At 40.6% G+C, this 16,799-nt stretch overlaps 1 protein-coding gene across 1 annotated transcript; it reads left to right on the top strand.

Annotated features, from left to right (window-relative positions):
* Positions 1-3,112: 3,112 nt before the first annotated feature.
* On the top strand, positions 3,113-14,124 carry lurap1 (leucine rich adaptor protein 1). The gene is made up of 2 exons (XM_048539916.2): positions 3,113-3,583; positions 10,373-14,124. Exons 1-2 carry the CDS (start codon positions 3,350-3,352, stop codon positions 10,967-10,969), a joined length of 831 nt encoding a protein of 276 aa, XP_048395873.1. The 5' UTR covers positions 3,113-3,349; the 3' UTR covers positions 10,970-14,124.
* Positions 14,125-16,799: the final 2,675 nt, after the last annotated feature.

Consider the following 16,799-nt stretch of genomic DNA (forward strand, 5'->3'; position numbering starts at 1 on the left):
AAGAATGATGAGTCAAATGATGTTCTTCTATACTGTATCATTCCATGCCCATTTTCCTCTCACGGGACAGGGACTTCCCTGAAAAGGCCACCATTCGTTGAGCATCCCTGATTGCCCTTGAACTAAGAGGTGTGCTGGGCCATATCAGTAGGCAGTTAAGAATCAATCACCTTGCTGTGGGTCTGGAGTCACGTGTAAGACAGGAATGGGAATGGAAGGGGATGAGAGAGAAGGTTGAACATGGCAGAAGCAGTAGGGGGAGGAGTAAAGTAGATTGATGGGGAGGGGAGAAAGAATGTGAGAGGGAGGAGAGAACATCCATATGATCAGGTGGGAGGGGTTGAGTTTCCACCACCTTCCTACCTCTCTCCACTGAAGTCCAAGAATGTCTGAAGTTGGCCATTCCTCTTGGACACCAGTTGAGGATCTTAAGTAGCTATTTTGGAGCAACTTAATGGCTTCATCCTGACACTGTTGTTAGTCAATCAGTTTCAGGTTTTGCTTTCTGTGGCGGATGAGACATACCACAGGGGCCCTCATTGTAAGCCTATCCTGTGACGGATTGAGAGACCTGAAATTGGAAAGGGTAGGGAGGGTGTACTCATAAGAAGCCACGACCCAGCCATTGTCAACCTCTTCCTTCCTGGCAATCTCATCCCAGCCCTGTAACCTGGCTGGAAAGGATTCCTTATCAATCCTCCGGTAAAAGCCCACTGCAATCCTGAGGCAACCACTGTTTTGAGTGGCACTTTAAGGGAATTTCTCAAGAGCACAACATGTCTGACTAACTTGCTGATTTTTTTAAAAGTAGTAACAGACGGTTCTTGAGGGCAATGCAGTTTATGTAGTATACATGACTTCTAGAAGAGACAGTTCAAACAACAGACTTGTGAAGAAAGTTAGATCTCAACGAATGACACAGTATCAATATGAATACAATAATTTTGAGTAATATGAAACAAAGGGAAATTTTTAATGGATGAGTTCCAGGCTGGCCATAGTTTGCACTGTTGGATTCCCCAGGTTTCCTTGACACATATTAATGATCTTGATCTTTGTGCAAAGAGCACACTTTCAAAAATTGCTGATGATATGATACTTGGATGCATGGTTCATTGAGAGGAGTATTGTAGTGAACCTCAGAAGGACATAGAAACATTGAGGAATAGACAGAGGCGGCAATCAATGAAGTCCAATGCAGGGAAGTTAAAGGTTTTGGCAGGAAGAACAAGGAGAGAAAATATAAAGGGTACAACTCTAAACGGAATGTGCATGTTCATTAAAGATAGCAGAACCGATAATAAAGCTATCCTGGGCTTTATCTAAAGGGACCCAAAACTTGTATGAGATAACAAAGTGTGGAACTGGGTGAACACAGCAGGCCAAACAGCATCTTAGGAGCACAAGAGCTGACGTTTCGGGCCTGGACCCTTCATCAGAGAGGGGGATGGGGTGAGGGTTCTGAAATAAATAGGGAGAGAGGGGGAGGCGAATCGAAGATGGATAGAGGAGAAGATACGTGGAGAGGAGACAGAAAAGTTAAAGAGCAGGGATGGAGCCATTAAAGGTGAGTGTAGGTGGGGAGGTAGGGAGGGGATAGGTCAGTCCGGGGAGGATGGACTGGTCAAGGGGGCGGGATGAGGTTAGCAGGTAGGAAATGGGGGTCTGGCTTGAGGTGAGAGGAGGGGATAGGTGAGATGAAGAACAGGTTAGGGAGGTGGGGATAAGGTGGGCTGGTTTTGGGATGCAGTGGGGGGAGGGAAGATTTTGAAGCTTGTGAAATCCACACTGATACCATTAGTCTGCAGGGTTCCCAAGCGGAATATGAGTTGCTGTTCCTGCAACCTTTGGGTGGCATCATTGTGGCACTGCAGGAGGCCCAAGATGGACATGTTGTCTAAGGAATGGGAGGGGGAGTTAAAATGGTTTGCGACTGGGAGGTGCAGTTGTTTACTGCGAACCGAGCGTAGGTGTTCTGCGAAGCGGTCCCCAAGCCTCTCCCCAGTGTAGAAGGAGCCACACTGGGTACAGCGGATGCAGTACACCACATTGGCGGATGTGCAGGTGAAAATCTGCTTGATGTGGAAAGTCTTCTTGGGGCCTGGGATGGGGGTGGAGGGAGGAGGTGTGGGGCAAGTGTAGCACTTCCTGTGGTTGCAGAGGTAAGTTCCAGGAGTGGTGGGGTTGGAGGGGAGTATGGAGCGTACAAGGGAGTCCCGGAGAGAGTGGGCTCTCTGGAAAGCAGACAAGGGTAGGGATGGAAAATATCTGGAAAATGTTGGGGTCGGATGGCAGACGGCGGAAGTGTTGGAGGATGATGCGTTGTATCCAGAGGTTGGTGGGGTGGTATGTGAGGAGGAGGGGGATTCTGTTTCGGCGGTTATTGTGGGAACAGAGTGTGAGGGATCAGTTGCAGAGATGCTTTTTCTGACTCAGCTAGAGCCCTGTGTCCAGGTCTGAACGCTGCATATTAGAAAGGCTGTGTGCGTGCACTGGGGAAGGTGCAGAAAAAAAAGATAGATTGGAGAAGTAAGGACTGTTTTCCTTTGGAGAAGTTGAGAGGAGGTTTGATTGGAAGCATTCAAAATCGTGAGGTCTGGACGGAGTAAGCAGTGAGAAAATGTTGCCGCTTGCGAAGAGACAGAGGACACAGTTTTAGGTTAACTGGGAAAAAAAAGTCAAGGTACTTTCACGAGCAGGCAGGCTCTCGAATTTTGCTTGAGAATTTGATGAAGATAAATTCAACCAAGGTATTCAACAGGGAATCAGACAGCTATCTGATCAATAACATGCGGGATTACGGAGAGATAGTACCGTATTAGACATTCCTTAGAAAATCCGGTTCAGACGTGAAGGGCTGAATGGCCTCCTGCTCTGCAACCTGAAATCTGCGAACTGTTGGTGGCTGTATCCTTTTCATATGCCCTTGTGCTGCATTCACTCACAAAGTGGAAAGGAAGAAGGTTTAGTGGTGACATTGGGACTGGAACGGCAGTTGGATTGACGGCGGAGTTCCGTTTTTGTCTCCTCCGAACACTGGGGAATAGCACAAGGCCAGGGCAGCGTGAGCGGGGGTAGGTTTTGAGTGGCGCTTTGTTTCTTTCCATTACGGTAGAGAGGGTCGGGTGACAGAGCCGGAGCTGTCTTCGCCGCAGTCTCTTCATTCATTCATTCAGCGATGCCTGCAGGTGGAAATTGGTGTGAAGCGGCGCCGGGGCCGGGGAAGACAGAGGCTCAGTAGGGAAATGTGTATCCTAGGGAGGGTGCCTGGTGGGGAACAGAGCTAGTCTGCTTGGTTTTAACCGGACTGAATCCCTTTGGACCAACACATCGATTCATAGATCTTGTCATGGAAGATAGTGCGAGCGAATTGTTGCCGGATCTGAAGGATCTGGAAAATAAGGTTGGACGTAAGACGCCAGAAGGCTTGCTGCGGTGGTTGCGGGAGGACGCAGCGCGGCTAGCCGGGGAGAAGGTGGACACTGCTGGGCCGAGCGGGGACCAGGCGGCGCTGTTCCCTGGGCAGAACAAGAAGCTGCCCCAGGGGCTGGCCGAGAAGATCCGAATGCTCCGGCTGGAAATGGTGAGGGGGTAGGGTGTTGATTTTTTTAAAAAAAACGTTACAGCTTGGCGTCTGCAGGTAAATTCTGGGCGAGTCGGCTGTAGCGTATGACTATCTCATTTCCGCCAGCAACGCCGTTCCTATGGAGGTTGCAATAAGTAGATGTTCGATACTTATATTGTCGGGAGCTCTGCCTAAATCCTACGGAAGTGCTCCCGGCATTGACCGGCTGCATTTAGCAAACAATTGTGACCCCCAGGCGGATCTCACCTGAGAAATCTTCACATTAACCCCTTCACTGAATGTTACGAAATGATCTCACACCTAGTCTTTCATTTTTAAAACTAAACTCACTTAGACTGATTTTAAGAAATTGTTCCTTTATCAGGTTAAAGGAAATACTCCCTTCAGGATTGGGAACAGTGTCGGGACCCAAGTCACAAGCTTCTGTACTTGACTCTGAGGAGGGGTCTTTGCTCTCTCCGCTGTGCAATAGTTTGAAAACTTGTTGAGGTAATGGGACTTGTTTCCTATTGAATCAACATTTTCCACAACATTTCAGTTAATAATTAACTGCTTCAAATGTGACTTTTGTCTTTTTTTGTTGAAACACTGAGTCAGTTTACAACGACGTTTGAATAGATATTTGAGTTAACGCTTCATTTCAAGTAAATTAATGTTGCTGGCTGATGCAAAATAAAAGGTCAGGTGCATGAATAAGTGATCTGAGTTAGCTCTGAGAAGAATCCATTCTGCATTAAATTGGCGAGGATCTCTGATTGTCAGTTAGCAATTCGCGACTTTTGAGGCTAAACCACGCCCTAATCTGAGTAACCCATAGACACTCGGAATTGATTCCTGTATCTATCTCGTCTCTAGGATCAACTTCCACTCAAGGTCAGAACTAACGCCAGTACTGGAGCCTTTGCTTATTTTATATACAAGTTACTTAACTTTCCCATTGCGATTTGTCAAGTTATAATTTCCTACTCCACCTGTTTTGTCTCTGGGGGTCGCTTTGTCCATACGATCGGTCCCTCCCACTGCAAATTTCACTGAAGATTTATGCTAACGTTGCGAATAAAGGCGTAAGAAATAGTAACAGGTGTAGACCATTTGGCCTCGTGAACCTTCCATCATAAGATTATGGCTAATTTTTTACCGTGGCCTCAACTCAGAATCTTCCCCTCCCCGCACCCCCTATAATCCTGATTTTCTTGAGGATCAAAGGTATTTCTAACAACCGTGATTAAATTCAACAACCCAGTTTCCCGTTCCAACGATTAAGAGCCCTCTGAGAGAAAAGAAATTCCTTCTCTGTTTTGAAACCCCTTATTCTTTGTTCTAGATTCTCCCCACAAAGGGAAACGTTCTCCTAGGATTTGCCTTGTCAGGCACACTTAGAATCTAATTGAAACATAGAGGATTCAAAGCCTTCTAAACTGTAAGGAGTAGGGTCCAACCTGTTCCCTTTGCTGGGTAAAGAATGGGTTCATCCCAGGTGACTCTGAACTTTCTAAACTTCATCCAATGTGAATATAAACCTTCCCCAATAAGAAAGCAAAGCTGTATGTAGTATTTTAGATGTGTTCTTACCAATGCTGATTTTGTTCAAACTAAATACATTGTGCTCTGATAAGACTGGTGGTGTCTGATGTGCAGGAGCACAGGATATGTTTGAATGAGCTGTAAATGAACATTACCTTTTGACGTGGCAACTATGCATTCTTCAGTTTTTGTCTTACAATTCCAATCACTCAAATTGTATAATCCCCTATCCAATATTCATCTGCTTTGTAATATTTCTACAGTATATGAGCAGGTTATTTCTGATACAGCTAATTATGTCAAGTGAAGCAGTCTTTAGAAATGAAAGAGAATTTGTAGGTTCAAAAACAATGGGTTTCAGAGGTTGATGGATCCAAAAATATTGGGGACATGGGAGAAGTGAAGTGGGATATTTACCCATTCCTCCTTCAGTCTTAGAAATTTAACATTCCTATTCTTAAGAATATACCCTTTTATAGGAACATTGGAGCAGGAATTGGCCATTCTCCTGTACAGTGCCCATATCCTTGAAAATTATGCAAGTAAAACAAGTTTGAGTACACAGTGTATGCTATAATATACTCCTGACATATTGCAAATTTAGGGGTTTGAGATATTTCTATGATTGCATAGATCTTTATGCTAGAGTATTAGAACTGGTGGCATTCCTAGTCAGGATTTCCTATTGACTTGTGGGGAGATGGTGGGCTGTAGTGTGCAGTATTGTTAAGAATCTACAAACATGGCAGGGTGCAGGTAATGCTAAAATATTTGGCTGTAAGTGGGTGACTGGCCTGCAGAAGATGCAAAACAGCTTCGAGTATTTCTCCAGATTTGTTGCTACTGTTAGTGATACTGATGGTTCTGACTTAGTCCATGCATTTTATAATTAGACTGTATTTGTTGTATTAGATTTTGACCAACAGGGGATGCAACATTTTGTTCATAGACGGAAATCTGTAAGTGAGTGAGTTTGAAAGGGGTTAATTTTCCAGGTTCTAGGCTGAGTATGAGAGAGTTTGGGTTCAGAGGATTGGTTAGTGGTTCTCCTAGCCAAAGGATGCAGCAGCATATTGAGGAAGGTGCGGTAGGGTCCGTGTGTAGGTAGGAATATGGGTTTGCGGCCTCAGATCTGCTGAGCCTTGATCCAGGGTCGGGTGAATGTACTAACTTTGGGTAATGGGAGGTTTAGTGATGGAGAGGAACAGCTCCGAGAGAGAGTTTACACTGGAGTATAAGCATCCTAGACAAAATGATAGACTCGAAGAGACTGCCACAATTTGTATCAGGTTATTATAAAACCTGTTAACTAATCCATGCCAAAAAGATTATGCCACTGCATTCAGACGGTGTCCTACCCGCATTATCCAAATTGCTCGGTGTGACTTGGGGAAAAGAAAAGATTCAATGTTTGCGCATCATACAGGTTCATATCCTTGCCCCTGACAGATTGCAAACAAACTGGTGTAGATTCCATAGAATAAAGGCAAATGATATTATAGAAACAATTACTTCTGTGTTGCCAACTGAAAAGGCATTCAAAAGATTTTCCCCCTTTATTCCAAAGTGAGAAATGATTTAATTACAAATTTATGTTCTAAAACCTTCTTCCTAATGCTCAGGAGTGTTGCCCCTTCAAAAAAAAATTAGTGTCCTGAGATGTGAATAGAAACTGCTTATCAAAATTGCTATTATTCAATGCATATACAGATATTGTGCGTAGCACAAACTGTTACCAAATAGACAGGTTAAAACTTCATTTTTGACATTGAATTTCAGCTATCTTTGAGAGAGAAATTTGGGAAATTTAGATTGAACAGTGAAACACATCTGTGTATTTTTGGGTATCGGTGTTTCAATGTCAGTAGTTTAAAACCATGTAACACTTGTATTTGTAACACAAGGAAAGTAAACAGGAGGAAGCTACATGTAACTCCAAAGCAAACCAGTTCTTTTCTTCCCCTTTTGCTGAAGCTGAGCCAATTAATTTCACATCCAAAGATGCTGTCAAAATGAGCTGCGTCATGATACCAGTTATGACAAGTAAAAATAGGCCTCCACTTCACATGGGTAAGGAGGGTAAAAAGCATCCTGGGTTCTCATCTCCAACAGCCCCATATTGCTTATACTTGAATGGCCAATTGAATGACTTGCCAGAGAGTGACTGATGTCAATGACGTTGTAGTTTTTTTTGGTTTTGATCTCTTCCAGAAAGGAAATTTTAATTTTCTATCAGTAAACTAGAGATTTCATGTATTTCAATCCTGTGAATTCTTGAAGTGTGATTGAACAGCTTATTTCGAAGTGCAGTTATTTCAACCGCAGTGCAATAATAATTCACATTCAGATTCTGAGATTGTTGGGCCTCTTTGTGTGGGAAGAAGTTTACCACATGGTGGAGCTAACTCATATACCATTGTGACTGAATGGTGAATGCATAGTCTGCATCATTTTTGGTTTTAAATGACATAACCAGGTCCATTTTACATTCCTGATTTATGTTCCTCTGTGACAAGAACAAAAACCTGCACTTGTGTAGTACTTTTATTGTTGTGAAATGGTTCTTTGTAGGAACATTATCAGACAAACTGTGACAGTGAGCTTCATAAGGAAATATTAGGTCAGATGATCAAATGCTTTATCAGAACTAATTCTTCAGGAGGGAAACAGGAGAGAAGGGAGAGATTATGGAGGGAGTTCCAATGTTTAGAACTATTAGCAACTGAAAGTGTGGCCACCAATCATGGAACAATTAAAATTGGAGATGTGCAAGAGAATAGAATTGGAGGAGCACTGCTGTCTTACAGAGTCAAGGCCTTGGAGGGAATTGAATAAAAGGATGAGAATTTGAGGTTATCCTTTAACTGGGTGCCATTGTGAGTCAGTGAACATGTAGGTGATGGATAAATGGGCAGTGTAACAGCTGGAAATTCATTAGCTGACAGGCAAGGTCATTAACAACAGTGAACCTATCATCAGTGCTTGTGTTCCATCGAATTGGAATGTTCTTAGAGTGGAGAGCAGATAGTTGTTGAAATTATGCTGGTTTAGCGAACAAAAGCATTATGGGACAGTAAAGGTTTACAAAGCAGTACAGCCTGGCCGTGGGGGAAAATCCTGACCACCCCCAGATGGGCTTGGCCTGCTGTGTTCATCCAGCCTCACATTTTATTACCCCCAGATATTAGTGGCTTGTAGGAGCAAAGCATTTTGTGGTGTATCACTGTGTAGTCAGTTATAAGAGATGTGGAGGTTGACAACATCAGAAGGATCAATGTGTGATCCCACAGGAACCTTGGTATCTGACTCTTTATAGCAGAAAGTTTGTTTTCTATATTAGCTTAAATGTTCATTACCACCCCTACGTACTATGATCATTCGCTTCATAGCTGACACCACCATAATTGTCAACCAGGGGCCAACCACTATGACTATTGATGAAGATATGGGCGATAGTGACCAAGCATTATGGAGATATGTTGGTGGTACATTCCAGAAAGAGAAGCCCTGGAGTTTTTTTTTGACACTAACTCATTTATCAGGCTTGTGGTTCAGTTCGAAAGTTAGAGGGCTAGATTTTATAAGATATTTTGGTCTACATCCCCATCCCCATTCCCACCCCAAGCTTAAAATGTTGTGGGGAGCCAGCTCATTGCCCCAAATATAGCTCCACCGCAACTTGAGAGCACTTTAGGGTGAGGCCTTTGCCATTGTCTTGCGAGGAAGCCATGCCTTGAAAAGCTGCCAGTTGGTTGGATTGACCAACTTGATCTGTCATCCCACCAACACCAGTGGGAGCATTGGCAGCAGCTGGGAATGCAGGTGATCTCAGCATACCAAGCATCCTGTTGTTAGTTCATGATTTCAGATGGGCATGTGAATGAGTTGGAGTGGATTCATGCGGCTAGCTTGTGGGTTAAGGATGGTGGGGTACAGGTGCCTCCAATGCGCACAGGGGCAAAGAAGGCCAAGTTCCTGTCACCTCGCCCAATACCAGTGCTTACTCTGTCATGCATTGCCTCCCGTCCTGCTGGTTGAATATCACCAGAGGAGGAATTATTTGTCAGTCAGTGTTGATTTAAGGATCTCGATAGGCCCAAGGATGGGCCAGCTGTCCAATACTGCTACTTGTTGTAACGTTTCAGACGGACTGGGAACAGTATGCTGGCTGGTAGGAAAGGCTACTTTGTGGATTTTTAAGCATATGCCCACCCATCAGCAACAACCTTCAAACCTGCCCATTTTGGGATCTAGTTGTTTAGTTACCGGAATAGTAATCCAGAATATGAAATCAGATTCCAAAATGGCAGTTGACAATTTTTGAAAACAGTTCTTGTTTTTAAATTCCGGAGTTTTAGAAAAACTGGTTAAAACAATTGTCATAAAACCCAACTGGTTCTCAAAAACCTTTGTAAGAACAAAGGGATGGGTTGGAGAGAAAATTTTTCAGCAACCTAAGCAAAGACCTCTTTAACTGCTGATTTAATTAAAGGTTTCCCAAATTGCCCTACTTAGGAAACTAGTTTCCTGGATATTTTAGGCTGCAGCAAGCAAATTCTTTACATCACCTGGACTCCTGGGCTGGTAATGATCTCCCTAAAGTAATTATTACTGTCAGATCAGTGGAAAACAGTCACTTTTGAATTCTCAGTTAAAATGCAGATAAATTACAATACTGAAATAAATTGTTTAAACTGGAAGTGTGTTCTGTTTAAATGTAGGTTATTTCGGGCTTTGCAATTTCTTTTTAACCTCTTAATCATAAGGACTATAAATGCAGGTGCCGTCAGTTTGAATAACAGATTTATTTCCCAGCAAGACAACAACATCTGCTATTGCTGTGGCACAGAGACCTTGACTCAAGTTTCTGAACTCTGCTGTGCTCTCCAGCAGAGAACAAAAGAAGCAATGAGCAAAATGTATTCATTTTTAATGACCTGTTCAGGAGTAGCAAATTTAGACCTGTAAGTAAATGAGGTAATGCAGGAATACAAATGAAGAGAGAATACGCTGAATGTTAGTTTTCTAATTCAAAGGTTCCTTAGGGATGATGTATACCAGATGTTAATGTGCCATTAATGACTGTCATTTAGATTGGATATTCCTTTATAAAGAATGTTGGGATGCTCAGGGGAAAGTGTACACTATTCATAATACTTGTACTTGGGAGTAACTTGATTTTATTCATTGAAAATAAAATTGATCAGAAAAGTATTAACTTTGTCTGAAAACAGTTTTTTTTTCCCCCACTTTTATCATTAGGCATATCTAAGAACGATTGATATCAAGATTATGCACCAGTTGATGGCTGTTAATGAAGGGATTGAGGCAGTGAAGTGGATTTTGGAAGAAAAAGGCACTCTTGCCAGCAGATGCAGCAGCCTGACCAGCAGTATGTACAGCCTTGTAGAAAGCCAGGAGACTTCAAGGAGAGGTAGCTGGAACAGCCTACAGGATCCAAATGACAAATTGGATGGCATCTCCATTGGAAGTTTTTTGGATACTTTGGCTGATGATATGGACGAATATTGTCAGACCTCCACAGATCCTTTGTCTTCTATGCCCTCAAACCAAGGAGGCCCATTCACTACAATGGAGAAGGAAATATTTACCAATGAGACACATTGCCAACAAACCAACTTGGCTAATGGATTTTTGGAAAAGCAAGGAAACAGTGTTGCTGATTGCAATGTGGAAAGTAAATTCTCTTATGATAAGTCATGCAAAGATATTGGCAAACTGAAGATTCAAAAAAATGGGAAAATAGATCATGATGGTTGCAAACTAAATAAAATGCACATTGAATATGATGCTCACTGGCATTGGGTACAGTCACAAGATGATGTAACATTCCTGTGAGGGCTGACACTGTTAATGATCTATGCAGTAGTACTCAACTCCCCCACAGTCAAATCCATTACAATCCAAACCTGAATTAATACCATTAACAATAGATGAGTAAATGTGGGCTATTGGAGCTTTACAGTTTTTTCTTAAGCCTTGATCAAAAATAAATTTTAGCAGTAACCAAGCGTGCAAGTTTCAAAAGATATTTCGTTCTCCAAAAAGTTATTCTGCTCTGTTTCATTTCAGTGATGCGTGACGGTAGCAAGCAATTTGCTATGGCTGCTTTTTATTGCAGACTGAAATTGTCAAGTTCAAAGGTATGGGTGGTCAATATGGCAAAATGCAGGGGAAAAAAATACACGTTCTGAGGTATTCTTGCAGTATAAGCCAAATGTTTCAAGTGTCAGAACAGAGTAGCAGTGTGAGAAACGTGATAGTTTTAAGGATTTGGAGAATACAAGTTGGATTTTAATTACTGATATTGCATTTAGATGAGAATCATAGCTTGTACAAACGGTCAGCTTATAACTCTGATTTTTTTTTGTTATAGTGTAAATGCAGCATTAACCAGGAGTTCTGGCCCAACCTGACATTGGATCAAAGCACAATTAGTTTGGGCCATAATGCTCTGGATTTGCACCACGTACAGTTAGCATTGATATGAAACAGAAACAATTTTTTAAAAAAATGCACATTGTTTCCATCGTAAAAATTATTATTCCAGAATATATGTTTTGGTGGCTATGATGAGTAATGGGGAAATAAAAGTTTATATTGTGGCTCTGACTAGCTAAATATGTTTTCGGCTGCAGGTTGAGTACCACTTTGTTAATGTATAAGATTAGGATGATCCTTCAGTGAATGATATTCTTACAGGCCACATCAATAACTGTACTTTTTAAAAAACTATTTCAGTAATTAGGAGGCATGATAATTGTAGTGTGATTAAAATTAATTGGGTGTACTTTCGTTTGCAATATTAGTATATTTGAGTTTTGGCCTAGCAGATGAAGGATTTCACTTTTTGACGTGGAAGTAAGCACTTAAATTGGTGAATTTCAGTTAGTTGAGAAGAAAAACATTCCGAGGCTCACTGGGTTTAAATATTTGCAGACACTTAAAATATTTGAGCTATTCATGAGTTAGTCATTTCTTGTGCAGATAGTTTGAGATGCCAGTTTTTACTGGGGTTGCCTGCTTCATGAGCCCTGTCTTCTTCACCTGTGTAGCTTTCAACATGGAGTATTTGCGTGCACACGTGTTTATCTCTTTTGATTTGGTAGAGGGAAGTTCTGGTTCACGTTTAAATGGCAGGGCAGTAGTAAGTTAGTTAACCCCTTGCTATGGCTGGGGAAACCTTTTATCAAATGTTATTCCCTTCGACACAGACGTCTCCTTTTTATGAGGGAAGATGTCAGAAAAGTCAGAACAGCTTTTTTTAGTCTAATAAAAGGGAGGCATCATTATTGAATTTCAATGCACATTTCAGATGTAATCACCTTTTTATGTAGATATTCAAAGAAATATGTTGTTTAAGATATGATGCAGGAATCTTTTTGATGCAAACACAATTGCCTTTGGGAAGTACAGTGCATTTTTTTCACTCATGACGTTGAATGACAAGCCAGCTGGGATTTTTGAAAACCGCAGGCGATTGTTTTTCTCTCTTGGAGTAGTAGTTTGACCTGGTTTATTCAAACTCTTCTGAGAATACATTTATTAGACTTCAAATCACTGGCCAACTCTGCTATTCATTCAAAAATGTGTAAAAGATTGAAAATGACCCCTGAAGCTGGTGTAGAATATAGGAAAAGAAAGCCCTTTTATTGTTTTGCCTTTTAATGCTGTACCTCTTTCGATATTCCTAATTTAGCATCAAGTCTTATGTTCTTCTTCAGATAGTGAAGGTCATAGGAGGCTTTCAGAGGTGCAGGGAACTCATATGCATCCTATGGTAAGATTAAGGTTATGGTTAGCCTTAATCCTAACCCTAACACTAACTGTCTTGAATTTTTAAGTATCTCTTTCTATGGACATGCATACAGCTAAAAGGGTGTGCAGTTTTATTGAACCATTTCTTTCTGGTTCTCTAAGTAGGAAGCCAAATGTTTTGAGAAACATCTGATCAAAGTTGGAATGTGCTGATGTCTTTTGTTGTTCAGGTGTTTTCTTCAGAGTGCAGTTACAGGAGATGTGCTGAGCGAATTTCAGCATGTGTTGAGGTAGGCATGTCCTCTAAAGAATTGAATTTTAAAAGCCAGGTCATCACTTTGTGATTGAAGTGCTGAATTCATGTGTGTATATTAATGTTTTTCAGTTTTTTTACCATCATAACGCATGTTCAGAAAGTAACAAAATGTGCAAACAAATGTGAGCCAGAAAGTGAAAATCATGTGCATCAACAGCAGTAAATCAGTCTAATGGGCATTTTAGGAATTAAAGGGGTCTTCCACTTGAATTAATTTGGGTTCACCATGTAAAACTTTTGACTTATCCAGTTTGCTTATGATAGAAGATAGCTCTAGGGAGAAAGAAATATTTGGCTTAATGGGTTATGGATAAACCAGGTCTGCCTCTATTTTATGCTGTACTTCAAATGATTCCTATATTGTCAGAGTTTTTGATGTTTTTGCTGAAGTCTTAAATGAAGATTTGAGGGTAATTGAAGTGCCTGCCAATGATCAATGAAAACAGAAAAAGAAATATTCTTTTGCAAAGCAACACAGTGCACTAAAGTCTTGAAGTATGGTGATTGCCAAACTATGAACATTTCTATTTGTGTAACATGTACATGTGTATAGTATGATGTGTCTGGATATTGTAGAAATTGCCAAATTTAACTTGTTCATGGATAAATCCTGGAATTGATCCTGTGTGTTTGGGACTTTCAGTCTCATCATAACTGGACTAAGATTTGAAGCTGCTTCATTCTGTTACTTGTATTTAATACATTCTTTGGTTATACATTTTATATTTTACTATTAAACTCAAAAAGCTTAGTTTTATGAATAAAATATAATCAAAGTGTGATAATATACCTGAGAGTGTTACAGCTATCTAAACTACAGATCAATGCAGTAACAGCAATATTAAACCCTTCTGTGTACAAAGTTAAATTGTGTGTGAATATTTTGAATAATGTCTGGTAAAATATTATTAGAAACGGACTCTTTTGTGTTTTTGCAATTTGATTGATTGGCCTGTGTCTTTGTCTTCACTCTTTATTCATTTATGATGGCAGAGGTTCTTAATATATCTTCTAATGTAATGAAAAGACTACTGGTTGAGGCGCACTGTAATCTCAATTACTGATCAATGTGATTTAATGATTATGGGGATTGTCCTTTTTTTAGTCCTTGCCTTGTGGAGACATCTTTTCTGAATCACGATAGGCTTTTGGCTTTCATTAGTGTGCGATGTACAGAATTTGTAAATATTTTGGCACCCTCTTAAATGAAGAAGTTCCTGACCCCTGTATACCAATTTGTTTGCTGCTTTCTGACATTTTATTCCACGAGGAGTGTTTTGAGTTGTTACGTTCAAAGCTACTTTGTGCTTAAGCCCAATTAATATTACATTCTTATTTTGTTTAAAAGAACTTTGAATTCAAATTTCAATATTTTCTCCTGAGAAATCCTCCCTTAAACCCCAGGAACTACCTAACTTACACAAAGTATTTCCAAGTCCAAATTATCATTAATTTAGAGAGTGCTGCACTTTGTCTGTTTTGGGCACCAACTGCAGTCATTAGTCTCTGCAAAGCATTAGTGAAGAATGCATTTGAGTAGTCACTTGTAAATGTTGGATTATCTCCTGTGGTACTTGCTAATTACAAACAGGATAAAAATAGTTATGCAAAAATGGAAAGTGAGCTGAATGCTACACTTCGTAAGTCCAGGTTGCGGACAAAAAAGTCAAGGGGAACTTGGCTGCATCATGCTCATCATGTTTCCTGCTTGACTTTAGGGTAGCTTCTTGTAACAATTGTTCTTCCTCCAAGAATAGAGACACAAGGCACTTCCATTTGTCATCCTTCCACTCGAAGTCTGAATCTTATTAACGCACTTGCACAGGCTGCAAATTATAAAATGGCATCAATGGAATTATCAAGCTGCTACAAACTGGTACCTTCCAACATTTATTCACAGCTCACAAGATGTCTAACATCCGTTCCTTTCTATCCATCCCTGGTGTCATTCCTATGCAGACTGAAAAAGAGATAAGGTGTACAGCAGGCCGAGCAGCATCAGAGGAGCAGGAAGGCTGACGCTTCGGGCCGAAGAAGGGTCTAGGCCCCAAACACCTTGTTATCTCAGATTCTCCAGCATCTGCAGTTCCCATTATTGTTTTTCTGATTAGATTAGATTCCCTACAGTGTGGAAATGAAGAAGAACTGATTTTTGTTATTTTTCAGTTAAATATTTAATTGTTAAGTATGTATTGCTGCAAAATAGTGTACAAACAGTAGGATCATAGCATCTTTGTTAACACACCATGAAGTGTTAGTTTAAAAAAAAAATCAAGTTGTAATAGTAGAAGATTGGCAATACCTGGCTGGAAATGGTTACTGTTGCTACATTTTTAAAATAAAAATCACCTAGAATTAGAAACAAGTGAAACTTGAGGCTTTTTAAAAAAATATATAGATCAGATCTGAATTGAATTTTAGAAAAAACTAATGAAAGTTACCTCAGTGATGTTTATCTTGATTTGGTTCCTTTCTTGCCTTTATTCCCATTTTAAAAAGGTCCTTTTCAAGTGCATCAAAGCTACTTTTATATTCAAACCCTGCACAGCTTAAACCATTTCAAATACCTGTCAAATATATTAGCTAAATGGATGAAACCACAAAGGAAAATGCAAGAAAAGCCATCTCCATCTCAAAATTTCCAGGATATGGATTTTAAACACTACAATATATGTTAGTTGTGCACTGATTAGTTCATTCTCGTGTGCATCTGTTTCTCTGGTCCCATATGGATTTCATAGAGTATTGAAGTATCTGTACATGTGTATCCCTTTAACTTTGAATCACATTGATCTCTGTCATAAAGAAGTAAAGTCCTTTTATCCTTTTTTCATTAGAAACCCACAATATACCTTCAGTGTGAGGAAAGATATTCTGATATCTAATCTCATGTGGATCTCCTCAGTATTATACCTTTTTATCAAAGCGACTGACTTCTGCTTTTCACGGAGATTTGAAGGTTATCGTGCATTACATTTCCCATAGGGTTGATACTAACTCTGCAGCTTTGTGCCATAAAACCTGGTTTGCTTCTGCTATCATGTCAGTAAACAGCCTTAGAAATTACAACAGAGACCTAGAAAATGTTAAAATTTTCTGATGTGGAGGTGCCAGTGTTGGACTGGGGTGGACAAAGTTGAAAGTCATGTCACAGTAAGTTACAGTTCACCAGGTTTATTTGAAATCACAAGCTTTTGGCATGCTGCTTCTTCGTCAGGTGAAGTAGCCATCTCCAGCTTAATATCCCTCCTACAGCAGGGTGACCAGAACTGTACACAGTACTCCAAAAGTGGCCTCACCAACATCCTGTACAACTTCACCATGTCCCAACTCCTAAACTCAATGGTCTGAGCAATGAAGGCAAGTGTGCGAAATGCCTTATTGACCATCCTGCCTTCTTGTGACCCAACTTTCAAAGGACTATGAACCTGAACCCCTCGGTCTCTCTGTTCTACAACACCACTTAGGGCCGTACCATTGACTGTATAGGCCCTGGCCTTGTTTGTTTTGTCAAAATGTGATACCTAGTATTTATTCAAATTAAACTCTATCTACCACTCGGGGTTTTATAAGAAAACAAAAATGCTGACTTTT

This window comes from Stegostoma tigrinum, chromosome 8 (genome assembly GCF_030684315.1).
Source record: "Stegostoma tigrinum isolate sSteTig4 chromosome 8, sSteTig4.hap1, whole genome shotgun sequence".
Lineage (NCBI taxonomy): Eukaryota > Metazoa > Chordata > Chondrichthyes > Orectolobiformes > Stegostomatidae > Stegostoma > Stegostoma tigrinum.

Bases quoted from the DNA above. Each gene is read 5' to 3' on its own strand.
- lurap1 (XM_048539916.2), top strand. From the start codon at position 3,350: ATGGAAGATAGTGCGAGCGAATTGTTGCCGGATCTGAAGGATCTGGAA. The intron at 3,584-10,372 runs GTGAGGGGGTAG...TTTTATCATTAG, and splicing joins GAATGCTCCGGCTGGAAATG to GCATATCTAAGAACGATTGA.